Genomic DNA, 27,759 nt, shown 5'->3' on the forward strand with positions numbered 1-27,759 from the left:
CACACCTTTATGGCCTTCTGCGAGGTGTCATGTGGTGCAGAATGTCCCCCACTCTAGTTCAGACACTGTCCTAACCCGAAGCAGTGACCAAACATCAGCTTGATATTAATGCTGTTTGGGCTGAAACCAGGATAAGATAACAACATCATCCTCAGCATAACTGTTTAGCTTCAGCTTTTTTTCAGCTAGTCTAAGGAAACTGTACTTACATTTAAAATCTTAGGTGTTTTGGATGTACTCTTAAAACCAGAAAACCTGACATTTGACTAAGCAATAAAAAAACAAAACAAAAAAAAAAATCCACTAGCTCCCATGGCAGTCCTGTATCCTCTTAACATTTTCTTGTAACTATACTGTTTTATAGATGAAACTGTCATCGCGAAGATGACAAATCTAACACATAAAAGAACAAAAAAAGGACAATAAATCACAAGTGACACTCCAGCCCACTGGAATGCACTCAGCCACTGCAGCAGAAAGTGAGAAGATTTCCACTTGCTTCACATTCTGCCCATTGGAGTGGGAGAAGCAAGATCTCTGCACAACTGGTAAAAGAAATGCTGGAGGTACATATAATAACAAGCTTGGAGTTTTATGTATGACAGTCAGATCATTCTCACTTAGTCTCCTCCTTCATGCCATAATGGCACCATACTTCACACCAAAGAGCCTTTGGCTTTACACCATATAGGTGTTTGCTCTCCCTATGATAATTATGCACAGCTCCCACTGATACCAGTTACGTTCAGAAGAATCAATAAAAGAATAATATCCTAAAACTGTGGATTCAACTGGAAGAAATGCCTGCATATACCTTTGTTATTATAAACAACACTGCAGTGTCAAGTAGGAATTCATGGGTTATCCATTACTCAAAGCAGCACTTTGTGTTTCCACACATCAGAATACATCTAAGCCAATGCTACAAGGTACAGGATTGAGAGAATGGAACATGATGTTTGTCCAGCCCCTGTGGCTATATCTCAAATTACACCAGTTCTGTTAAGCAAACTAGATAAGTAGAAAAAGAGTCCTTTTCAAATTCACACTTCTGTTTTTGTGCTAATAAATCATTTTTAGTAATGCTGAGGCTGAGAGTAATAAATCTGGAGTAAATCCTTTCACATAAAAAAAAATCCAATATTCGAGTTGAAGTTTTTCACTTTCATACTGGAATGGCTAGTAAGAGAATCCGACCAAGATGTTGATAAATGTTACGTACTGAACTAGATCTGAAGCGATCTGTATATTTTATTATACAGCTAACTTCATAAGGGAGGAGAAAGTCACTGGAACTATTTTTATGATTCTTGTTTGGCATGGATTTAAAATATGCTGCTTAAGGTATGCAGGGTAAAATTCATATGAGCTTTAAGATAGTCACTATCATAAAAGAATACTTCTAATTCTTAAGTATCAGTCATTCTATAAGATTTCTGACATATCTTATTGTATCTGATCTGTACCAAGAGTTTTATCTATGAAGAGTGTACAATACAGAACTCCCACTTCCACCTGCATGTGTAATTAACAATGGGTAGTAAAAAAGGGCATTCTTTGGAAATCAGCCTTAATAACATCTAGCAAAGCGGTGGCTGTTCCACTAAATCACAAATGGAAATACTTTAAATATAAGTTGCTCAGACATATTCCAACAATAAAGAAAATGCCTGAAAGAATGAACATCCTAATCACAATTCCAAGCATGGTATTTTATCAGAATGCAGACAGAACAGATGAGGGCCAAGTGAATACCAAATATGGCTAATTTAAGCCTATTACATGAAATGTCTCTTAAAAAATAGCGAAGCAAAATGCAGAAGCTTTCAGGATTTCTCAGAAACATAGATTTGTTATTCAACTTTAAAGTCAAGCTTATAGTCACTTTCAAGTGGTAACTTTTTGAAAAATCCTATAAATGCTTTCAGATTGTACTGTAGAACTGCATTAGCTGTATTTGCTTGTGCAAATACGGAGACTGCGTCATGAGGACCATTATGCTTTCACGTACACACAGTATTTTCTCTTGGCTAACAGATGATAAAAACTTTCCCACCCTGCAAGCTCCAAGTGAGTACTGAAGCAAGGAGTAGCTATAGAGATATTTAGGACAAATAGCAGGTAATTCTATGGCTGCAAGTCACTTCTGTATGAAAATGAGGGAGAAAGGAAAGAAAGAGGAACTAATGCATTGTTTATAAACTTATTTATCAGTCAGTACCAGGATGAGTTGATAACAGAGACTGTGCAAGTTGGCTGGAAAGCTGAACTGTATTATCACAGTTTGCTGAAAAGGAAGATCTCTTAAAAAAAAAAAAAAAAAAAAAAAAAAGCATCAGCTTCCCACCAGAAAGAAAAAAGAAAATCCCAAACCTGTCCTCCCGACCACAAATCACATATCTCCTCAAATCCTAAAAGGGAAACATAACTTCTTGATTGCAAATGTGATTATTTTGATGTTCAGCAGAAAAGTAAGGAAAAGGCATTAAGCAGAAAATGCTTTGCAGTGTTATTTAACTGCTAGACCTGAAAAGCCTTGTGGTAACTACAGCTGGCAACAGCCCTATGACTTCCACATAAAAAAAACCCTTTTACATGTAGATCCTTTCTACAGCCTGGGAGAAGGAGGAGGGAGAACAAGCTCCATTCCCTTTTCTCTCATGCCTGCACCAGCTCCTATGAATCTCCTTTAAGAAAATCTTTGGGTTCCTCATGGGCACTGCAGATACCATGACTGCCTTACTACCTTGAAGGTTCTTACACAGTCTGTCTTTAGAAAAGCTTATTGCTGTAAGAACAACCATGTGTGCAGGGCAAAAGGACTTACACTCCCTATTGTGGCAACTGAGAAGGAAGATGAAACTTCTTCCCTTTTCACCACATGGCCTTTATAAAATGAGAAGAGCTCGTGGAGAAAAAAAAAAAAAAAGAAAAAAAACCAACAAAAAACAAACCAACAACAAAAAAAATAGGAATCATTTCAGAGACTTTCGAATACATTTCAAAGACAGCCACAAATGCCATTTGTAGATATAATTTAATACTTTGTCCATATATAACTAGTCTCTGATTATAACGCTATAAGGCTGCATAAGCCTAGGCTGCAGCAAATGAGAACAAGCCCAAATGCAGCAGCCATGGACGTATAAACAAAAGAAGAAAAACTGCTTACCTTTAGAATGCCTCAGACAGGCAGGAATCTCCAGCAATAGATACCCTTGCCTCCACTGCCAACCCTTGAATGAGGTCTGGGAAGGGGTGGGGATCCACCCCTTACAGATAGTCAGATGAATGCAATGAGCTCCCCTGCGTTGGCCCTGCCTTCCTACCAGGTGCTCAATCACTAGCTCAGGCCATGAATCAGCATTTTTGCTACACTGGTATAGCAGATGTATTTATTTAAGGAAAAATAAGTAAGAAAGTCACAGATCTGACAGACAATTTGAATATCCAAGCTATGCACCACCAGGAGCAAAGTAACCAGTGCTTTGCCATATATTAGCTATGATACGTATTTGTTAGATATATCTCTGATCTCTCATTGTTAACTACAGTAGATATTTCCACCTTATAGAACAGATCTGTTCTCTGGAGGTCCCTGTAGCTACTCAGTTCTGCATTAAAACAAATTAAAAAAAGGAAAAAGAATGAGATGAAAAACATTTACTTCTCCATCTGGAAATATATATATACTTATTTGAATCCTGAGATGAAGAAATAAAAATTGCTGAAGTTCAAGAGATGCTGTTTGTCTATTCAAAGCCCTGTTTGTACTTGCAAGTAAAACACTGAGCTATAAAAATGCATGTGGACAGTGCTACTGACAGATCACTAACAAGAACACACAAGTACTTCCTAGCATCATACATCCATTATTCTGGTTAGCTCCTATGTTATTACATAATACGAACTTACATGCAACAATTTTCTCCTGATTGACGCAATAACTTCAGCATTATGTATTTAAGCTTTGTTATACAAAACACATATCACAGCATTAAAATCTATTGTAAACATGCCACTGATCCTCTTTTCTTCAGTTGAATTATTTACCTGTCTCTTGTTGACTGATGGAGAATCCAGATGCTAAGGATCTAAACTCCCCTTGACCCTTAGGCACCCCAGCAGCAATATTTACACATTACTCAAATAAGCCAGTGTTCCTGAAAAAGGCAGTAATTTTATCACCTGCTAAATTCTGATGGATTAGGTCTAACTTCCCCTCTTGCATTTTTCAAACTCACCTTAGGTTTTAGAAATTTGTTTAGTGCATTTTCTCACTATTTGAAAATACAAGGGTTTGCACTTTCTTTTTGCAACAAAATGAAGTTTCCTTGAGTTTGTAAGGATTTCGGTACATTCTGAACTGGCCTTCAAGCCACACTCAGCCCAGTAATTGTCTCACTTCTGCACTGAGTTTTTGTGACAATTAGATCTAGAAACCTTACAGCTCTGTTCATTTTCATATCTCACACCCTAGGTTATTTTAAGACTTGAATTCATATATGACATAACGAGGGAATCGGTTTTACTTCTTTTTAAATTTTATGCATTTTGAAATGTTGACAGAAAATCTGACCTTCCCAATACACCATGGGAAAATATAAAATGACAAACATTAATGAAAGGTCTTTGTTCTAATTTATACATGCAACTTGTGAACCTTAAATAAATGACAGATATACTAGTGTCTTGATCTAATAACAGAAAAAAAAAAAAAGCAAGTACATAGGTAGATATTTGCATTTAAACTATGACTGAATTTACACATGGAGTGAAGCTAGATCTCTTCACATTAGGCTTGAAAGAATATTCCATAGATTACACACATAATGGAAACATGCAGTAGAGTTGTACATATGGCCATGCGTGTGTGCGTTTTGGTGCCAAGCACACAATTTAATTTAATATAATGGAGCTGAAGAAAAACTTACAAACAAAAAGAAAGTTTTAACACAGAAAACTATTTACGAGCAGAGAATGAAGAAATCATCAGGGAAAAGGAGCCAAACAAAAGGAGACAAGAATGGGCATGATGACTTGTCTATACTTGAACTTCTGACCTGTTAGTTGGTCGTCGCCTGCAGCAGGGGCGATGCGAATGTATGGTGTTGTAAGCTGAGTCACGATTATCGCAGCTAAGGCAAAGGAAGATTTCCAGGTCAGCATGCATGAGGGAAAAAAAAGCCAGACTGAAGCTAGGCCAGCAAGAAGAATCTTGGTCAATAGTTTATTGTCTGAACTTCTTATAAACAAAAAAGGTAAAAACAAAACCAACAAACAAAAAAAAAAACCCAACAGCACAAGTTTCTTTTCATCTTCAGTTGTTAGTTTGGTTATTGTGAATAAATGAGTTTTTGTATATGACTTTCCAGAAGAGGACTCAAAGCACATTATTTACATAAAATGTGTTTGAGGAAACTGGAGACTGTTAGGCTCTGCTGGTTGCAGCACTGGGCTTTCTAAGTGAAAGGCTACCGCCTATGAGATCACTCTGGTCTTAACTTCCCTATGTAATTTGTACTCATTTCACATTTTATTATCTCATTTTATTATATTTTTCTATATTTCCTGTTAAGATAATTTTCACATAAATGCTCTTGAGCTACCTTAGATTCATTTTTATTGAGCCTACTTAGGTCTCTGCTCTGGAAACGCACACACTACCCATACACTTAACTTGCAACATTCAAAGAAAGACCACTGAGTTATCACCTTTGAGTTAGGTACGTCTGTAGCTGACTGAGGTCCAAGCTTTACATCACCTCATGTTCTGCCACTACAACAAGAAAAAGCTGAAAAACTCAGATTGTCTGTGTTCCAAGTGCCCTGATTTTTTTGTCAGAGCTGTTAACAGTCTGACTGTTACAGATAAGTATTAGCGTGCTCACAGTAATAAGAACTTGTACTTCTTTATTTGCCATTATGATTGCCTCTAAGTGGTTAAGCACACTATGGTACATATGTATTAAGGAATATAAAAAAAAATTAAAAGGTCAGATCCAACATGATGCAGCTGGAGAATGATGCAAAGCAAAAATATTGGAAAATTAAGGAGAAAATTATATGAAAGATCACTAATTTACACAGAACAGCCTGGGTGCTATTAGAAATGTGGCAACGAGTGAGGAAAATAGATCATCTACCATCTGCAGACAATTAAACTCAAAACTGCTGCTGCATAATATTTTGAAATATCCCTCTGCAACACTGAAACGCAGTGTTGATAGTAGCTGCTTGAGTACTGTTGCTATTCGATTTAAAATATTATAATATCCTTTTCTCTCTCATAATTAATGAAAGCCTTCCAATATCGCAGAATTTGAACAATAACGTCTGCCTCTTGAGAACTGGAATCCTAGGAGATAGTCAAGATGTCTCTATCCAGACAGAGTTGTAAGTCATATCAGGAAATATAGTCTTAATATAAATCACAAAACACCATAAAGTTGATAGCAATAAACTTGGAAGAGTTCTGGAATGTTTTCAAGTTCGTCTGCTGAGATTTCACAACCATTTAGCTTGAAGAAAGAGTACATATATGAAAGCCATATCTCAAACAAAATACGACAACCTTTATTATCACTGGTATGAAAATTTCTTCCCAATTTTTGTTTGTTTGTTTGTTTAATTATCTTGTCAAAGGTAATGGGAGTGGAAACCCTGCAGTCTCCACATTTGTATATACACCAAATAGTAACAGAGGTCCTAGAAGGCTTTCTCTACAGACAACTAAGAACAGAAGATTCTACATCACAGGAATACGCTATCTGATCCTTCTCCAAGCACAGTCAGTGGCAAAGGTTCTCTCTGACTTCAGCAGAAGCTGGAGGAGAACAAAATCCAGTATTCTGATCCTAAATTACAATTGCTGGAATCAAGATTTTTATATGATCTCAAAAAAGGTGGTGGTGATGGGGGAAATGTAGACATGTGGGCTGCGAATGGGACAGGACAATTCTCCGTCTTGTCTCAGTGCGTGACTCAGTGCATCCAGATGTGGTGACTTCTGACCTACAGAAAGTAAGAAGTCTGCTTTTCTCCTTACCTCTACTGGATCTAAACAGGAAAAAATATTTGTACAGATATCTATAATTAATATCATATTACAGTATGTCACAGTCTACATTTTAGTTTTCAAAAAATAATATAGTTTGAATATATAATAGAGATTTGCAAGCACAGTGATCAGTGCTTTTCAGAAGCCCCTCTGTAAAATTTTGTACCAGGGACTATGAACGCCTTTGAGGACACTTCTGACTTCCAAGTTCGCACAATAACACCTTGTATGACTTTACAGACTGCACAAAGGTATTATGAACAATTCTGAAACCAGCTTTCAAAGCAAAAAAGTACAGAGATTTGTTTAAAATAAAAGCTGCATTTCTCATCTCCCTATTGTCAGATGTGCTACCTTGTTGCTATGGAAGCTATTCCCATCCATGAAGTCACCCTCACTTCTCAATCGAGAGAGTAAGGTTTTTCAGTCAGTCAAGTAATTGAAACAGTTGAACATCCATTAGTGATTAGGATTACAAATCTTCAAATCATCTAAAACCCATTCCCCTAATCACCTATTATGATTTGTGAGGCAATGTAATCTGCTCCTGGCAACACCAAAACTCCCAGAAAACAGCACAGAGTTTCATTTTAACATGATATTAATATATTTTATGTTTTATTAGGATTTAGTGAAGATATTTGAAAGTTTGCTATGGCATAGTAAGCAGTCAGTAAACTGGAAATAAAACTTCTTACTTTGTTCTTGGAAAAAAAAAAAAGGAAATAGTTTGAAGAGATAAATTTTTCATATAAGGAAAGAGGCAATCGTGCTAACATTTCATTTATTTTTCAGTAATGAGATTCTAATCCATCATGTTTAGATATATTGGAGGTGGTGGAACGACATCATCTGTATGGAAATGGAATCATGCTGCAGCCAGCTGCGTTGAGAATAGCCACTATGAGATACAACGAAGAATTTTCCGTGTCACACTCTTACCAGGTATCCAAACTGCAAAGAAGCATTAACTATTCCTCTTTAGCAGCAGTTCTTTTCCATTCCTTTCCTTTCCTTTTCCTCTACTACAATCTCCACATAACCATATTATCCCAGCACCTCTTTTTCATGCCTTGAAGCTGGCACTAGCTAGAGGTGCTAAAAAGATGAGAGTACAAAGATAATTAGAGACAAGTCCTAGCCTTCGAAGTTAAATAAATCAGCAATATGTTTACCTTTCCTCTCTGGGGATCAAACTCATAGCTAGGACTGCCTCGACCATACCATCTTTCTCACAAATGGCAGTAAGATGCGCTGACATTTCAGTAAAAAGAGCTGTTCTACACCATGAAAATGAAGAACACAATTTCTCCACTTTTCTTTTTTAAAGCAGTAAAGATAATTGCTTATGGGGAAGGGGTGATTTTTCACTAATACACATGTAGCTACTTTGCACTCTGCAAACTGGCAATTTTACAAATCTATTATATATAAAAATGTCCAAAACATTGAGAGATCATATAAAAACCCCCAGAATATATTTCAGAGAAAGTGTTCAAGTAAACAACTAGAAATTAGTAGCACATTTATTATTAATAACAAACAAACAAACAAACTTCCTAAATCTCAGCTAGAGACACAAATGAATCCTTTAAAATTCTGTAACAGATTCAATGATACCTTTTAGCAACATAAAACACTTCTGCAAGACCAAGAGAAGGAAAGGTCAACAGTCCAAATTACAGAATACATCACATAATATGAACATACCTTTTGTGGCTACCCTGACGCAGTCAATCTTGGTTTCCTGTGTAAAATAAAGAGGAAAAAGGTCACATCTCGTGTTTCTAAGCAGAGAAAGCCATCCATGTTTCTACTCTTAAAAAGTATTGATACAATGCAGGAAAAGTGTGTACTTAGTGTTCTTCGTTATATATTTAACTTGTTATGATGGAACTCCACTGTGCTTTCACAGTATGGACAAACACTGTTTTGGTATGTTACATAAACAGTTCAGTTAGTAAAGAAAACAGGCACATGATTCGCAAAAGCACAGGCAAGCGTTCAGCTTTTTCACTTCGGTAACTTAATGACCTTGGGAGATTTTTCTTTTTCTTACAGGTAAGGATAACTCTAAGCATCATGCTAGACAATTTTAGAAAGAAAAAATAATCGATGGCGTTTCACATTTCTGCACTGTCAGTGCAATGTGAAAGAGGGACCATTATGGTTTCTGGCAGAAAACATTTCCAGGCTGTCAGCACAGACAGCCAAAGCTTATCAAGAATTGAAGGGCTCTGGGTAGGTCTGTCCAGGAAATGAAAAACAATTCCAGGAAAAATTAGCCTGATGAAACATGATCTGTGAAGGCCTTTTTACACACTCTCATTCCAGTTCCATCTAGTTATTTTTCTTTTACCAATTGCAGAAAGGAAAAGAATAAAGATTATTTCTAATTCAGCAAGGGCAACCAAATGAGAAAGTGGGAGTTGAACATGGTATAAACTAAGGCAATGGGATTGGACAGGCCAAGACAGATGTGATAAAAGCCACAATCAAGTTTGGCTTAAATTTAACAAAAGGAATCACAGCACTCCTTTTATCTTTGAAAAGGAAAGGAAAACAAAAACAAAAACAAAAAAGACGAAAAGCCACTGGACAGCTTTTAGATAATGACAAAATGGCAATGCATTACTTTGTTTATTCGCTATTGACAAAATGTGCCGTTTTCTCCTGTTCTTCCTGTAACCTTTAATCATTAAGCTAGACCGTGTCAGGAAAACTGTTATTTTTAAAATTCATGTGTTAAATTTCACAGTTACTTCATTTTCTCATTAGCAATTACACTGGGCATCTTGGTGGTTGATGCCAATTATCTATTTACACACAGTGTATAAAACCACAACTGTCATAAGACTTACCCCATTGGCTCTGCTAGCAGCTTGAAAATAGATGCTGTAGCTCTTATGAGGAAGAAGAGGAGTATTCCAGAAGCCACTGTAGGTTTTGTTATCACCAATAGTAAAAGGTTGAGCAGCTTGTAAGCCATTGGCTGGAATCTCTGCAGCAAAGTAGTACCGGGAATTCAAAAGTGAGGCATTTTGGAAATGAATGGGCACTGGGTAGCACTTCAGGATCTCAGTTGTCTTTTTGGTCCTCCGAGGGCGTTCCTCTTCAACAACTATTTGGTAGACACTAGGAGCATAGAAAGGAAAGAAGAAAAAAAAACAACCATATGCGTTATAACACTTGGGCAGACAATTCTTTCTGAGACCTTAATCTGGCATACCAGTATTTATGGAAAAAACACACCACCACCACCACCAGCCTGTAACGAGAAAACAAATTGGGAAGAAAGTCTCATTTTGGTATTCAAGTGTATGAATTTATGGCATTGATTCACGCTTTCAGATAAATTAATTTTGTTTTAGAAAAATAAAATTAGCCACATACATCACAGCTTTTCGTTCAGCAAATTCATGGAACACTTTCTTGTTTGAACTCTTGTACAGCAAAAAGCTTCCTTGATTAGTGCTAAAACATAGAATTAAGTATTATTTTGTTCAAAGAACTAAGTGTAAAGCTATAGATACCATCTTCTACCCTGTTTCTCTTGCCTAAATGAAATTAAATGAGTAGTTAGATAAAAATGAAGAAATAAATTACAAAGAGACAGGGAATAGTATTTGCTTAACTGTTGACATCATAACTATTTATAAAAGCACACATTAAGTAAATTAAAGTCTTCTAAAATTTTGATGGTATATCAACTGTTACTGAGCAAGGGTGAAGTACTTTTTGATGGATGTTTTTTTCACTCAGCAAAGCACTTTTCATACATCTTAGGGATAATCTTGTTCTTAAGCGTTTCTGCATTCTGCAGAGCAATTCAGGCTATAGTTGCAGGTTTTGCTGTACTGGACCCACAGGGAGTAGCCAATTCCTCTTCACTGTAAAGGTGCAGTGGACATACAAGCAGAAACAAAGAAACTGTGATTTCTGCTGTATATGCAAACAGCGAAATCATTATACCCTCACAGTTGCTGTAAAAGTCTGAGTCAGTGCTTTCAGATTTGTGAAGTGGGACATCCATGTCTCTAAAGAGGACTTACTTGCAACTTTATTGCTTCACTGGAGACCAGTGATTTTTAATCATTATTTGTCTTCTGAAATCTTGAATCCAAGCAAGCAAGTCAGTATGGGTAACAGATCTTAAAGAGACAATGCGTCTACTTTTCTGTATGCCATCTACATCTAATAACAATCTACAGTATTTGAAGTTGATAATTCATAACAAGCAGCAATCTCTGTGCAGGGTATATTCATTTAACTGGCAATAGCCACAGCCTTCTGACACGTTGTCCCCACTCCATCATCCTTGTGTTTACAAAAGCCTGCTGTAAGCACAGGGATGGTTGGGCTGGGTGACTGTGGTCAGTACAGATGACAGAGGGTTTACCTCTTCTGCCTGAATTAGATCTTTACTGTTAAGACACTTTAAGTGTCTTTTTGATGATATCTGAACAACTCTAAAATCCCATTAAAGTCAGCAGGGAGCAAGTCAGTACAGGCAGCAGATTTTAAAGACCTGACCAGCTAGAAGGAATCTTTCAGGTCAACTGAATTGCTTTCTAGGCTCTTACTGACTACAATAACACATCTAAAAATCTGCACCTGGACACCTAATTTTGGATTTTTCAATCTGAAGAAGAAACCCATGCAGAAATCTATGTTTAAGTAAAATTAGGTACAGCCACAGAGACAAACAAGTACCTTGAGGGGTCACTTGAAGACCACTGTCGGCACATTCCTTGGAAAACGAGGTCTATATTTTTTAGCAGAAAGATTTCCATTAGTTGACTAATTCCATGCTAAGTAGTAAGGGAAGGTCAATGCACAGCAGCCTGTCTGCAATTCAAATCAACAGCTGACATAACTTTAGAACAAAAAGTAGCTCAGAAGAGTGATTCCAGACTACTTTGAGGAAAGACTGTTAACTCCTCTAGCTATGAAATTACAGTGAATCTACAAGAAAATACTGTTTGAGAATTGGAATATTGGAGGAAATAAAAAGTGGAGAATGATTCAAACATGTGCTCTTGCAAGGTATTAAACTGGACACAGCTGCCAAATACCACAGCAAAGATAAGAATCCCATGTTCTCACTATAACATGGCTAGTAAACCAAATTTTTGATTTGGCTGTCAGCCGTGAGGAGAGCTGTCTCCTTTTTTCTTGCAACAGAACTGAATATAAGAAGCATCTCAGACCAGGCTAAGTAATAAGACTCGTTTCACTATCAGTTGAAATGAGCACTCTTTTCATTTTACACTAAGTGATTATAGCTAGAGATTGTAGGTATTTTAGAAACAAATCTGTCATTAAAATGCTCCTTTTCTTCTTGCAAATTCATATTAGTTATACTTCATGCACTACTCCAGTGTATATTACATTTTAAATGCCTGCCATCTATTCATCTTCAGAAACATTAAAGAAAGAGATAAATTGACTGGAGCAATTTCAAACTCAAGATGTCTTTTCATCCTTACTCCACAAGACAAATTAGATTTGCAAGCATCTAGACCTCAAATCTATTTTCTCTTTAATAATTTAAGTACTAAAAGGTCAACCAGCTCTTTTCTGTTCCCCTTTATCAAAGTCCAAGTGCTAATGAAAAACAACTAAATCCTATCTGCTGCCCATTTTCCACACGGTTGTTTCGCTGACGTAAATTAACACATTGTAAATACCTGGGTCAATGGAAACCTGACAGTACTTGAATGATATATTTTATATTTGTATAAATGAGATCATCTTGCTAACAAATTTTATACAATTAAATCAACTACAATTATAATCCAATCACTAATTCTTATAGTTAGGTGCTTTCTTTAATGTGTAACTGTCCAATTGTCTATGCTGAAAAGGGTCCAAACCTAATAAATTGAGCTAGAATTGCATCAGAACTTTACTATTCCTCAGAGATATTAGTCATATTTTCCGCTTATTTGAAGTTGCATTATTTCTTTTCCACACCTCTGTATGTCAGAGGATAAAGTCTTCCTATCTGTAATCCAAAAAAAATAAAATCTACGCTGTAGAGAAAGGTGTTGAAAGTATTTCAGCTATTGGTAGGACTTATATTGAACTTTCTGAAGGAAAGAAGCGTAATTTGTGTTTAATTTACACTATGCAATTCTACTGCAGAATTCCAATACCTTGGAAATTGAACACAAAATCTACTTTTATATTGACTGAAATTTAGAGATGCATCAAAAATGAAACATATGGCAATTACTGTAAACTTAGGATTCAAACATTTCAAATGTTGGGATAAAAAGCATGGAAAAAGAAAAACTAAAAGACATTTTCTGAACTGCTTTTTATTTTAACAATTCCAAAATGGTTCCAAATTTAAATGATTATACAGAGATACAGATCTAAACATAATGAGGACCACAAATTTGGTTAGCAATTAGAATTACCAGGCTTCTCAGATATTTACTTAAAGCAAATTGTTCAAATTAAAACAATCTTTCAATGCCTCCTAAAAATAGAGAATTTTTTTCAGGCAAAGCTGAAAATATAAAGCATGAAAGAAGTAAAACATTCTAACAAATTAATCAAAGATGCTAAAAGAATTTAGATATTAGAAAAATGAATCATGGTATTAGTCACATGCTGAATCTTGACATTACTCCACATTACTGGAAGACAGTAGATCACACATTATTTAATCAAAGTCTTATTCAAGGAGACAAAGTCATTTTCCAGAGAGATCTACTGGGTAAAAGAGTGGATTTCCAGGTTCTTAAAACAGAAGTCCTTAAAATGGACAATCTAGGTATTAATCAATTGAAGTTTATGAATCTGTAAATGCAACTCCACCAAAAGCAATTTCAAATTGAAAACAAAGGGAAAACAAGCTTGGTTACTTTGTTATTGAAAATCTGCCCAATTTTTTCTCCCTTTAATAGTCTTGATGTTTCACTTAACTGGAAGCAATTTGTTGACATCATCAGGAATTTTAAAAAAAATAACAGAACAAAAGTGGCCCAATGGTCTGAATCTAAACTAAGGTTATCTGGATTTCTTTACTAGTATTAATACAATATTTGTGTGCAATCCTAGACAAGTAAACAATTTTGTGCCTCAGCTTTCCAGCTGTAAAATGAGTGGGAAAGTTTCTTATTCCCTCTGGACCAGTTTAACTATTAAAAATTGAAACTAGGTAATGTACAAAGCCTGCAGAGCTGTTAAGAATCAAAAGCACTGCCCCAGTCAGCTCTGTAAACTGCTGGACTAGTTTTGCAGACTAGTTTTACATCACTGGTAACAGTGATGTCATGGAGTCTAATTTGAAGTTTTCTGCTCTTTATAATCTTTCTAGTCTCATAAACATAAATAATTGGTATATTTTATAGATCTATATATTTTTTGATTTGTATACTTTTTTAAAAAACGCAGTCAGATTGAAACAATAGAATGGCTTAATATACCTATCAACCACTATTTCAGTTATTTATTCCTGTGACCAACCCTACTTTATCTGTATACACTGAATAAAACATGTTCCAACTGCTGCCATTTTCATCATAGATGTGAAAACAGTGAATTGACTGAACAGTAGTCCTGTCCCTCTGGCCAAAGTTGAATTTCGCACATTTTCTCAAAGGGAAAGGCAGACAGTGTTTAACTGTGTTTTTTCTGCATGTCAGAGGCCAGAGCTATATTCAAGATTAGCGCTGATAGCTTAGAAGGACTGGGTGCACTAATAATTGTTCCAAGAGAGAATAAGACTTTGGTATAAGGGATTTCTGAAAGAATATAGAGCGCATAGTATACTTAGGAAGGTTGACTCTTCCTTTCCAAACATCAGATGTGAGGCAATCTACACGAGACTAGATTTTTAAAAATTATTTATTATTTTGCATTATTACTGACTACAATAACACATCTAAAAATCTGCACCTGGACACCTAATTTTGGATTTTTCAATCTGAAGAAGAAACCCATGCAGAAATCTATGTTTAAGTAAAATTAGGTACAGCCACAGAGACAAACAAGTACCTTGAGGGGTCACTTGAAGACCACTGTCGGCACATTCCTTGGAAAACGAGGTCTATATTTTTTTAAATTCATTTTCGAAATTAAATCAGGCAGGAAGGTACAAACAACATCCCACATTTGACATCATGGGTCAACATAATAAAATAGGAGGCATTACTTTTGGAGCAGTCCTTGTAGTTTGCATTATCATTCCAAGTCAGGAGGCTCTAAGAAAACGGAAGTTCCACAATCTTTGGAAGGTTTCTAAGTCTGCAGGACAGTTGGTACTACCAGGGTGTAGGAAAGGGACTGAAAAAATGTGCTAGTTATTTGTTGAAACTTGAATGGAAAGAATCAACTTCATTCTAATGATGACTGACATTATTTTCTGACTTTGTGAGCCAAGAGATAAGCCTGGTTAGCTTCTCCAAGGCAGTGTCTCTGCTCGTTCTCAAGGAGCACTATTACTAGCAACTGAAATTTCGAGCCCATGGGAAAAGTTTCATACTTAAATTGCAGAGAGACATAAAACTTTCTCGATCAGACTTTGAACACAAGTGGGACTAGCATTAGACAGCACCTCCACTGTCATGCAAGGAGCTCTTTTTTCAGATCAATCAGAACAGAAATACCTAAACAGCTGTAAAGGAGGAGATAAGACAGCTCTGGTTCAGCCTCCAGGGATACAGCCAAATGTAAACTCTCAGGTGTTGTAATATAGCTTTATCTTCATAGACCCAAGTCCACTTGGGAATGGTGTCTGGTTTTCAATGTAAAATTCCTAAGCTTCTTGTGACTGCCCAACTCTTTCACACGGACAATTTCAAAGACTGAAAAGTCAAAATTTACAAAGGGGATTTTCTGAAAAAAAAATACATCCAAGCAAATCTCTCTTTAGCACCACTGTACATATATAAAGGAACTCATGACAGGTCTCCTGTGGGGGCTATTATGTCACTGAAAGGTAAAGACATTTTGCTTGTTCTTTCCTCAAAGGACAGTTGCTAGGGGAGTGTATGGCAATGCATTAAATTCCCTAGAGAATGAAAATCGTCCTACATGATATCTTAATTGAAGCAGAGACTAATGTGTTCTGAAAGTGGTAAAGCATTGGTCACTATAAGACCATCACGGGTTTGAATGTTCCTTCCAAACATAGAAAAAAATCTCTTCTGTGAATTGGATTTAAGGATTTCTAGGATTTAAGGGATGAGTGTGAACTTCAAAAATTCTTGGAAGAAAATCTGCAAGTTAGAAATACGGGACAATGACATACGCTCCATGGCCAGATGGGTGCCACTTAATCCTGATGACAAAATCTATTTCATTTTTTTCCTTAATTCTTAGTATACAGATTCACCATTTCAGACAATCTAAGAACATTAAGTCAGAGGCAGAGAACGCCCAGCAGATCTTCAGCTTTGTAATCTTAGACAATTACGTACCATTCATAAAGGTGTTGTGAGTTTATGATTTTCAGTATTTAAATTCAGTTATCATAAATGACTCAAAGCATAACTTTGATTTGTTGGTAAATAAATCAATTTAGTTCGCAATACTTTTTTTGACTGTAAACATTTAAGAAACAGTAGACAGTCTGTGTTCCATATCACAACATACAGTGTGCTGATAATGGACTGTAGTCCAACTTTCTCCAGTTCATCCTTTGCAAAATCAATACATTCAACACACACGCTAAACTATCCTTATTCAAAGTAAGTATTAGTTCACTACTGGAACAACATATAAAATTGATAAGAACCATTTGATCCGTTCAGGCAAGTGATGGTTAAACAAAATGCCAAAAATTACTGTGACACAAGAGACTGCTCTGCTATAAAGCAGATTCACCGATTGCAGGGAATTGGAATTGTTCTCTTAGCCCTCCTAACCTCATCAAATCCTAGATAAATATTGATGAAAAATCCTTCTTTCTTACTTCCCTTCTTTCTCTATCCCACCCCATCAGGTATAGAGCCACATGGTTAATTATTATTGATTACTTAAATGCTAGTGCCCAATTAGGACTTACTTGGAAGTGATACTACCATACTGCTATACAAGCTTAGGAGAATTCATGTTAGAATTAGGAAGAACAGGACATGGATGTGACTGTACCTTCACAACTGCTACATACATTTCTGCGCTCATAATTCCTTAATTCTGAAGTAATTTCCCTATTCCTCTTCATGGGGCTACCTTCTGCTATGTACTGCTATGGCCAATTTGATAACAGACAACGTATTAGTCGCTCTCCAATACTTTGAAATAACCTACTCCCCTTTGTCAATGTGAAGATAGCTTTATTTTCTTATTTCTTCTAATGAAAAAAAAATATTCAAAATCACTGCAGGCTAAAGGAAAAACTACTATACAAACTATACTTCCATCCTCTCTGTGACTTGGGCTCTCCATACTTAATACAGATCCATGAATTTGGCTGCTTATTCTTCAGACTGTCATATGTCAGGGAAATATGCAGATTTTGCACAGTTTATGAAGTCCTGAACAGAACAAATTTAGTGCAAAATTACAATAAAATTAAATCTACTTGTAATGGTATTTCTTCACATGACTTTGCACTGGGACAGGTTGTCCAGAGAGGTGCTGGATGCCCCGTCACTGGAGACACTCAAGCTCAAGCTGGATGGGGCTCTGAGCAACCTGATCTGCTATAGGAGTCCCTGTTCATTGCAGGGCTATTGGACTAGATGACTTTTAAGGTCCCCTGCGACTCCGTGCAATTTTCTACAGGTATAACTAATACAAGACAAGAGAGCATTTGGCTCTGCATTCATAAATTCTCTCAGGCATTACTAGTGTATTTGCTCGATGAGCAAAGACATCTCTGATCACAGATCTCTCCAGATGTGCTCCATACTGTATCAGTGAGATCTAGCTACAGTGTACAGCCTGCAAGTGAAAACCTAAGGAAAGTGCCTGGAGGTGTATATATATACTTTTTTTTTCTGTGAGGACACATTTCAGTATTTTTAGCTTGCAGGTAGGTAACTGTGTGTGTGAAAGCAGGAAGAAAAACTGAGCAAACAAAACTAAGTAAACATTGGACCATGTAAGCATATAGAAGATACATGGCTCTACACGGGAATGGAGAGAATGAAGAAAACAAAAAGGAAAAGAATGGAATTTACTGAAAATGGGTTGAGATGTACTATTATCTTTGATAAAAAAGAAATGAAAGAATGAGGAGGAGGAAAATTAAAATAAAAAAGAAGCCAATCTAACAGAGACAAATTTTTAGCAATGCATTTTCCAAGAAGTTACATTCAGCTACTCTTTATAAATCACATGCAGTATGTTTGTAAAAGGTGTTTGATTTCATAATTATGTTATCAAATCATCCAATTTATTTTTCTAAGATTTTGGGGGAAAACTATTTACCCTGCTAAGAGATCTATTTACACTTGTGATGATCTACAGAGTATTTTACGAACTGTTCTACCTATTGATACTTGGCTTCTCCCATATATAACTCTGGTATATACAAGATGATAGCCCTTCTAAAAGGCACGCCACTATGTTATTTTTGGCAGTATAACACTTCTCCACTGACATTTCTTTTACGTATATGGAATAACAACACTCAATTTACACTGACCCAGCACTAGATTCCTTCAATGCCACTTGAAAGTAAATTAGGCTCAAATGACCTATAAATAGACTATGACATTACAAGCATCAACTTGAGGATGTTTGCCCAAGAACATACCATAACCCCATCTATATTCCACACGCTGCCTGTGATACCCATCTCCCACCCTCAATATGCTCAGTTCCTTTCAATATCTCCCAAATATTGGCTGGAAAAGTGGCAACAAATGCTGTGGCTGTTTTTGGACTATATATGGGCTTGCTGGTATTTAAATTGCAGTCTCTACTGATGGACCAAATGAACTGTAACAAAGCCTATCCTTCAGCACTGATATTAATCTGGGTCTTTCCTCTGTACCTTAAGATCCTAAAATGTGGTAGAAACATAATATTAATGCAACATTCACAGTGTTTTTTCAAATCTGCTGAAAAAATTGACAGGAGATTCAGAATCGATGAGGAAGGAAGGAACACCGATGGGAGAACAGCACAACACATAAGCCTTGCTTTCTTTGGTGTAAGCTTAACTCAGTATCTTGGGTAAATTATGCAGCACACACAAGCCAAGGAACATTTCCTTCTCTTTACCAGTAAGCAGGTTTGATTCCTACTCAGCATAAGGGCTCAGTCCCTTCAGACAGCAGATACTACTGATCTCACTCCACCAGCCTTTTATGCTCTTAATTTAAAGCCCAAATAGCATCATAACTAACTTAAATGATTCTGGTCTAAACTGAATTAACCTAAGTCTTTGGATTCTTGAGCTTTGAGACCAACTCCACTGCAGAGCAGTAGAAAATGGGGACACCGTACTTTTTTTGCAGCCTGTTCATAACATGGCTTTAAAATGAATAAAACCCAGGGAGGAGTGATGAGGACAATAATTCCACCAAAAATTTCACAGCCACTATTCTGAGATCTTCTGGTGGTAATCATGGAAGGGATGTCTGAAAAAGGAGTTACTCTCCACAGACAACAACAAAGCTGCTTCATATGAGACTTTCCATGATTGCCCAAACCAGAAATCAACTTCGGTCTCAATATGCATCATGCCCCAGTGCAGCACCCTCTAGGTCATCCTTCCTGCAGGAGTAAGACTAACATTTTCAGTAACCAGCACAGTCATCCCCTCTCCTAGCTGTCTGAGTAGACACTGCTGCTCTTCCTCCAGAGCAGAGCTGTCCCCTCTTTCTTGGGGAAGAAGTCAGAATCTGGGCTACTTTGCTGTATATAATCAAATGAAATATATATATATATATATATATATATATATATATATATATATATATGTTGCAGAGATATATTTTAAGACTATATTTTGAGAGGTTACTTTTCCTGATACCAAAGAAACTATTTCAAGCACAGTGTGCCTTCTACACTGGCCTGTATCTGAATTTGACTATTTTTTTAAGCAACCACCTATCTGGAACAGGAAGGTAAGAGGGAGATGGGTGAGAGGAAGAGATGCAGATGGAAAAAGGGAGAGAGAGAAAAATCTGATCATGTCTGTCTACTGGATTTCTATAAGCCCCATCTTAGCAGACAGAAATATCCCTCATTTCACAGTCATGCCTTATTCATGTTACTGATTTTTGGCAGTACGTACATTTGTGAACAACTATCTTCAATGATGAAGCACAGGAAGGACAGAATTTGATCAAACACCTCTGATAGCACCTGGAGAACTCATTAAGAACAGCAACCACTGCCACTGAACCAGGGCATTGCATTAATTTTACAAAAACAAGGACAGATATCCCAGTAGTTTTATGGGGTTTTTGCTCTCCTTTTTATGTTTAAAAAAAGAGATCTAAAAAAATAAAACACTTTGTTACTCATATACATTAGCTGTATTATATATTTTATGAGGGCTGCTCTAAAAGTAATGTCTCCCATTTTATGATGTTGTGACACAACATCAGAGGTGATGTTGGGAGTATGGCAGTAGAGGTTGAACCTTCCCACCAATATTTTGTTACATGCTGTTTCTGTGTGACAGATGGCAGCAGAGGGGCAGTCTGACAGAATGGTGGCTGACATGGCAGTACTGGTGAAGCAAAAGTGTGTCACTGAATACCTCCATGTGGAAAAATGGCACAAACTGACATTTACTGACACTTGCTGAACATTTATGGAGACCAACAGTAGATGTGAGCACAGTGAGGTGGTGGGTGATGTGGTTCATCAGTGGCAATGACAACAGTGGATCATCTCCACTGGTGCAGGAATGATGTGCATGGCATGCTGGCTCTTGCCCATCACTGACAAAAATGCATAGCTAATGGTGGAGACTATGTTGAAAGAGACTGTTTTGTAGCTGAGAATTTATCAAACAATGTTACTGTGCTCATTGTATCTGCTGTAGTTTCCATGTAAATAAATAGGATGGATTACTTCTGGAGCGACTTATGAATATGAGGCCCTAGACAATTCCTCTTCACAAAATGTGGCCCCAGCAAACCAAAAGGTTGAACACTCATGACTTAAACTGTTGATAAAATTAGTAATGAAAGCAGATAGCAGGTGCTCTTACACAGACATTTTTTGTTTGATGCCACACATTTTATATAATAAACGGACGCAACTTTGAATATTTCATTGTTGTAACCTAAATTCACTTTGTCCTGGTTTGATAAAGATAAGATCAGTTCTAAATTGCTTTGGAATATTAGCTGGGTACCATGAATGTATGTTGTATTCTCTCAACTGTAACTCATTACAAGGTACTTGCTTGGCATCAATAAGTCAGTCTTGCTTTTGTGTGCATAGGCATTTGTGAGAGTGTGTGTGTGGCTCAATACTCTGCTGCTAGGCTATTTAGTGATAAAATCTGATATAATAAAATATTAATTACAGCTGAAAGGTTGGGTGAGAAATATGAACTCAATTACAGTCCCATTTTGTGAACAAAGGGCAGGGAGAAAAAATCCTTTAGTTATAGAGGGTTGGGATAATAACAGAACAACCAGAACATTAGACTCAAGCTGAGTACTCCCTAAAAGGCCACCTGTTATTAATCTTCACATCAGGCACAGAATTTCAAGTAAATTAGGTCAGGATGAAAGATATTTTCTGCTGATTTTTTTGGACTAACTAATTTAAGGATTTCTTTATCTGAGCACTTTTTTTTCTTTGATGTCATTGCAATTTAGTAATTAGAAATTTGTAACAAGCATAAGGACACAGCAATTATAATTAAAGGTTAGATACTATTCACACTGTACAAAAGTGCCACCTTACATGGTACAAAAATAGAAAATAACTAACAGTTGATTCTAAATGTCTTTGATTCAGTCAGATTGGCTCCTTCCCAGTGCCGAGCTGTTGTACATGTGGTTTACCGTCTTACAAAGCCAAGGTTTTTACAAAATACACCAGCAGCGGAATATAAATTATTTTAAGATTATTAGTATGTTCCTGCTCTTCTGCCAATTTACCTGAATGAGTTGAATTACTGAAGATTTAATAGAATATGACCAGATTGTAAAGAAGCACAACTGTGAGTCAAAGTTACTACAAAACAAATTATATGACCTTCAGATCCTGCATTTAGTACTGAATCATAAGGACTGAGCAATCTTATCTATTACTGCAGGCTAAAATGTGCCATTCTATCATAAAATAAGATTTGCATTGTCTGAAGAATTGAATGCTTGAAGATTTGACTTTTTAATGGTGTTTTCAGTTTCAGTGAATTTTGCTGAAACTATGACAATATATTTTGGCACCAGGCCAAAACACTTGCTTTCAGTGAGTTTACATTTCTTCCACTTGCAACAATCCAACAACCATTTCAAAGCTTCTTAATCAGCTTTATGTTCTTTGCTTAATTTCTTTTTAAAAAGAACACAAGAAAATGGTTAAGTTCATAAATACAAGGAGAGAAAAGTATCTTGGAACAGCAAGCAAGATGCTTTTATAAGCCAACATTACACCATTTAACCAGCTTTCAGGTTGCCAAGGTCAATTTATAAAACAACTGGAATAAGGAGTAAAGTCTCGTCACAGATTAAAAAAAAAAATTAAGAAAGCAAAACTGTCTAAAATTGTTTAGTCTAAGAAAGAATGAATTTAGAAGGGATTTGAAGTAAATACTCAAAACTGAAAGCCATGGCAGAGCTAACTGATCCTTTCTTTTCAATCTGTCATGGAGAAAGAAAGTACTGATGCACAACGCTGTTAGGAAGAAACAAATGAAATTCTTGGTGTCTATATGCAGAAAAACCAATATGCAACTACCAGGGACATCATGCAGGCCATCTCATCAAAATTAGTAGTAGCGTTTCTGAAAGAGTATGCCTGGTTCCCTAATGCTCAAAAATAGCTCACTGTAGCTTGCAAATTGTAGGTCTGCTTCTGACTAGAATGGAAAAATTCATTACAACCCACTTTCCACTCCAGCCATCAGACTTTACCTAGTTCATTCCTACTATGAAAGTCCAGGTGAAAGGAAGAAACAAACTAGTTCTTTTTTCTTGTTGTATAATATGATAGAATGCTACGCTCCAGCCTTCACAAACTAGAATAGATCTACCATGATCTAAATGACCAGTTCATTTGGATTCCTAAGAAAACACTCATAAGGATACACCTCCCTATTCGGGATGTTCCTAGTTCTTTAAATCCACACATGATCAACATGTTATGTCCTTTTGACTAAATTTTGAGATTTAAGTTTTGTGTTTTTTTTTTTTAATGAAATACTATATTATGCTGTTTTCACTCTGCACTGTTCATAGTGGCTGGATACATTATGATGAAACACTGCACTGGAATTAGAAGGAATGGAGTAAGAGAAAAAGAGGCAGACTTCATGCAAAGATTTGGTTGAGTCATTTCTACTTTCGAGGAAGTCTAAGCCCATTTGCAAACTACCGTTTCTTTCCTGAACAGCCCTGAAGAAAATCAATACCAGTGCAAAGATAAAGTGTAAGAACAACTTTGAGAATGTAAGCAATTGCCTCAAAGAACAGAAAGATTTCCTTACTTCTACACCCATACAGAAACAATAAGATACACTACTGCTTTCCTCTCAACTCCCAATTTGTGTTTATTATAAACAATGCCGCATCCAGAGCCATGATTTTCAATCTGTTCTTTGCAAATTCCTAGGGATGCATAGTTTGCAAAAGCCAAGAAAAACAAACATACGGCTTATACATGTAAAATCACACTATAAGGATTTATATACCCTCTACAATGTCCTTAGGGGTTTACAAGTTAAAAAATAATTTCTGGTAAGAAAAATGAATTACAAGAAAGCAATACTCTATATCAACATTTCCCATTAGGACACGAACTCCCAACATGCTATGCTTAAACCCTGGAGAACGTACAATAGGTGTGGACACTGAAATCTAACAGCATTCACAAGTATAACTATAGCGACATGCACAGCTCTTATTTATGAATGCAAAGTAATACTTTCATGCAAACTGAGCAAGAAGCCTGAATATTGCGCAGAAATGAAGAATTAGTATTCACAACAGGAGATCACCTGCTAACGGACCTACGACGCAGTGTTAATGTGAAAATAGTAAGATCTTTTTATGCTCCACAAGGCTGTGCACTGGAAACCTACTACTGAATTGGGCTGGGGGTTAAAGCAAACAAATGTATTTAAATGAGTGGTTTTAAGTTGAGGGAGAATGCTTATTTTCTCTTTTCTTCATGCACTCTTGGCAACCTGCTGGCTTATGTGCAGCACAGGAAAAAAGCATTTGCTGAGACAGCTAAATGAATACACAAGACAGTTTCAACAGGTTTTAAGATTCAAAGCTTGAAAACTGTTTACCGCTCATTAAAGCACTCACAGAGGAGACAAAGTTTCTCATCTATTCATCCAGGGGATACAACATGGAGCACTGAGCAACCAGCTCAAACAGCTTTGCTGTGGTGGTTAAGATGTCTCATTTGTCCATTCTCTCCTCCCAGCTGCTATGCTTTCACAGGAGATTCAGTAGAAAGCAGCATACGCATACGCTTCAAGCTGCATCTCAAAAGCCCAGAGGTATCACTTAGGCAACCTCAGGCATAGACACATTTTCTCTTGCCAACTCCGCTGTGGGAGAGCAGGACCATAGCAAAAATAACCACAACAGAATTCTCTTCTCTCAATGCTATCATCTCTTTACACAACTTTAATGCAGCGGGTCCTGGTCCAGCAATTTGGGAATGGAGATTACTGTCTGTGTTGATTTTCATCCTTTCTTCTCTGCAGAAAGGCTCTGCAGGGTGCTTTAATCAGCGGTGCAGAATGGTGCAGGCAGATAGAGAAAACCAGTCAGCTTTTGTGGCACTGTCCCCAGACTTGTGTGGACAAATACCTGGCCGACCTTTTCTTCTGTCTGGGAAGGTGTAACTCCTTCCTCCTGCACTGGGATTGATTCTGGTAGGATTAAGCAGTATAGAAGCCCTGGCAGCATGGCACTGTACAGCTCTTCTCATAGGAAATTTGGCTGTAGATAAAAGATTCTGCACAGTTTAAGCTTAGAACAGCTGTTAAATACAGATGATTCTGGCCTTGTGCTTCTACAACCTCATGAGACCAATCTTGAAAACCGCTCCTGATCTACATGTGAGAACACAATTCATTCGCCCTCATCTTATTTCCCCGTGGCAATTTCTCCCCAGACTCAACATTTTTATAATGCCTCAGACATCTAGCCTATTCTTCTCTGAGACTGTTTTAGGCTGAGGCATTTATATTGCTGCTGACTGAACAGTTGCTGCTTTTAGTTGTACAGCCCAGTAAGTGACTTTGTTTTTCATGTCATTTAATGTAATCCAGTTGAGCAGATTAGCTTTTACTTAGCAATGCTTTAAAGTCATGATGCTTGTTGCAAATGACCATGATTTCCTTTCCTGCTTAAATGAACACTGTAGCAGAAAGAAAGTTGTCATGATAATGTTTAGGGAAATGAATAATCTTTCACCATCTAGTATGGGAAATGGCTGTTTCACTCCAAGCACTTTGATAGCTTTTCTTCCCCTTTCCATGTTGCATTCCTCTTTATTCTTTTGTCTTCTTTAATACTACTTAATATCTTAAAAAAAAAATTAAACCCTTACAGTACAGTTCAGTCAAATACAATTTATACCAAGAGTTAGGAGATCCTTCCAATTTCTTTGTCCTGTAAACTCTGATGCATTTATGTATCAGTATCAGAACCCTTTCTAATGCAATCTTTTAGTGTTTGCTAGAGAATAAAGAGCTCATACAAATTTCCTCACAAAAAAACATGAAAAAAATCCTAAGGTCAACTGCCGTATGAGTGCCCTATTGCAAGAGAACCTATGGAAAAGTCAGCTTAAATGGTATAGGTTATTTCTGTGTTGTAACCTGAATTATATAAAAGAACAGGCTTATAAGCCCTCTAATGAAGATAGCTCTGGCCTATGTGTGACCCTCTTAATAAAGCTTGTGCCATACTTGGGGATGACAAGTAGAGAAAAATGAAAAGGAGACTTTTGGCATGGCAGTGCCATGTGACTGTCTTTCACAAAACACTGAATCATATAATAATTTCTTTAAAGGCACCTAGCATCACCTTCCTGACATTTATGTCCATATCTGTTCCAGAGCTTCAGTTTATCACGGGTTTAAATTTGATCCATTTACATGTTCATTCATGTGTTCCCTTAACTGAAATTGTTCTTTACTCTTTCTGAAGTTCATTCCTCTAATATAATTTGGAAAACAACCACTTCTTCTTTTCATGTTATCTGTCTGGCCAAAACAAGTCCAGCTCTCTCAATCACTTCTCATGTAACACAAATTTGCCAGTTCCCTGATCATTCGTGCCATAACACCTCTCTGCTGTGTTACTACTAAAAACCAGTATTTGTAGATCAGAGAAATGCATAGCAGTTTATGAGGGCCTTTCAGTGTCTTCTATAATGGCATTTATATACTGTCACCTTTGCAGGGAATCCACCTGCTCTGTGCAGTCTATTTGCCAATTTCACAGCCATGCCACATTTTGATGACTCACCACAAGCTATTAATACCTTTTTTTTCCTGTTATTTCCAAAAGTGAGCCTCCATCTTGCAGAATATATGATTGTTACTAGCTCATAAATGCAAAACTTTGCATTTCATCCCATTTGCACTAGATGAATCCTAAAGGCTATTCACTTTTCTCTGTAAAGCATTTCAATTCAATGCTGCAGGATCTACTTTTACTGCCAATTGGTTTACAATGTGTTATATTTATAGGTGGCATGTATAAACAAAACAAGCACATGTTATTGTATTATCAACCTCTGGATGATAGTTCAGCCCTTTGCTATACAGTGCAATGAGCATACACTTCCATCATGGTCACTGGTTTGGAGCACTTGTAAGACACATAAAAAGTATACAGTTAAACACTTCCAGAAGAAAAGCAACCTAATATCAAGAACCATGACAGATGGTTCTGTGATAAAGCACAGAAAAACTGATGCATATCTTCAAGGCTCCAGTATCCAAAGGGACCAAGGAACTTCCAGTACGACCTGCAAGACCGACCCGAGTGTTTATTTAGTTATATAGTTGAACAATTGCTCAAAGTGCACCACAGCATTACAGGAGTTCTGGATGGTTTACTCAGCACTAGGGCTGCAAACACACAAAAAAATACTACATGGTTACCGTGATACCCATCTTAAAAAAATTACTTTGAAATGTCTCTAGAAAGTACAGCCCCAAACAATCATGTTCAGCAATCACTAAAGGAAATGCACCTACACTGAAGAGATTCCATCTTCAGTCATTCCACAGCTCACAGTAAAGCAAAACCAAGTCCCTGGCATAGTTCAGTAAATACAAGACAACACATCCTTTCTTGTGGTGTTTTCAAGGAGCACTTTGTTGGTTCTGTGCTGGAACTCAGTCATGCCTGCTTTTTTTAAGAATAACCTAATGGCCTGAGCAATGCCCTTAGAAGCTAGAGATCAGAGTATTGAGAGTATTTCAACATTTCACTCCCACACCACCCAAGCCACCCAATGTTACGCCCTTCTACTGAGATTGGCCTTTGTGCAGACAGAAGAGCAAGAATAACAGGAGAACATTAATGAAAGAACCTGTCTGATAAAATGGAGTTTATCTTAAT

At 36.8% G+C, this 27,759-nt stretch overlaps 1 protein-coding gene across 9 annotated transcripts in view; it reads right to left on the reverse strand.

Annotated features, from left to right (window-relative positions):
* Positions 1-27,759, reverse strand: part of PTPRM (protein tyrosine phosphatase receptor type M) — a 450,209-nt gene that overhangs the window by 162,421 nt on the left and 260,029 nt on the right. For 8 of the 9 annotated variants that reach the window (XM_042870343.1, XM_042870338.1, XM_042870337.1 and 5 more), the window contains exons 12-13: positions 9,922-10,195; positions 8,771-8,807 (exon numbers count right to left, since the gene is read on the reverse strand). In XM_042870343.1, coding sequence (XP_042726277.1) covers positions 8,771-8,807; positions 9,922-10,195 — 311 coding nt within the window. Of the gene's footprint in view, positions 1-5,063; positions 5,139-8,770; positions 8,808-9,921; positions 10,196-27,759 lie in introns of all 9 variants that reach the window. The other variant, XM_042870346.1, reaches the window with a different exon arrangement.

The sequence above is a fragment of the Lagopus leucura genome, unplaced genomic scaffold (assembly GCF_019238085.1).
Source record: "Lagopus leucura isolate 7727_CA_CO unplaced genomic scaffold, USGS_WTPT01 Super-Scaffold_100002, whole genome shotgun sequence".
In the NCBI taxonomy this organism is placed as follows: domain Eukaryota; kingdom Metazoa; phylum Chordata; class Aves; order Galliformes; family Phasianidae; genus Lagopus; species Lagopus leucura.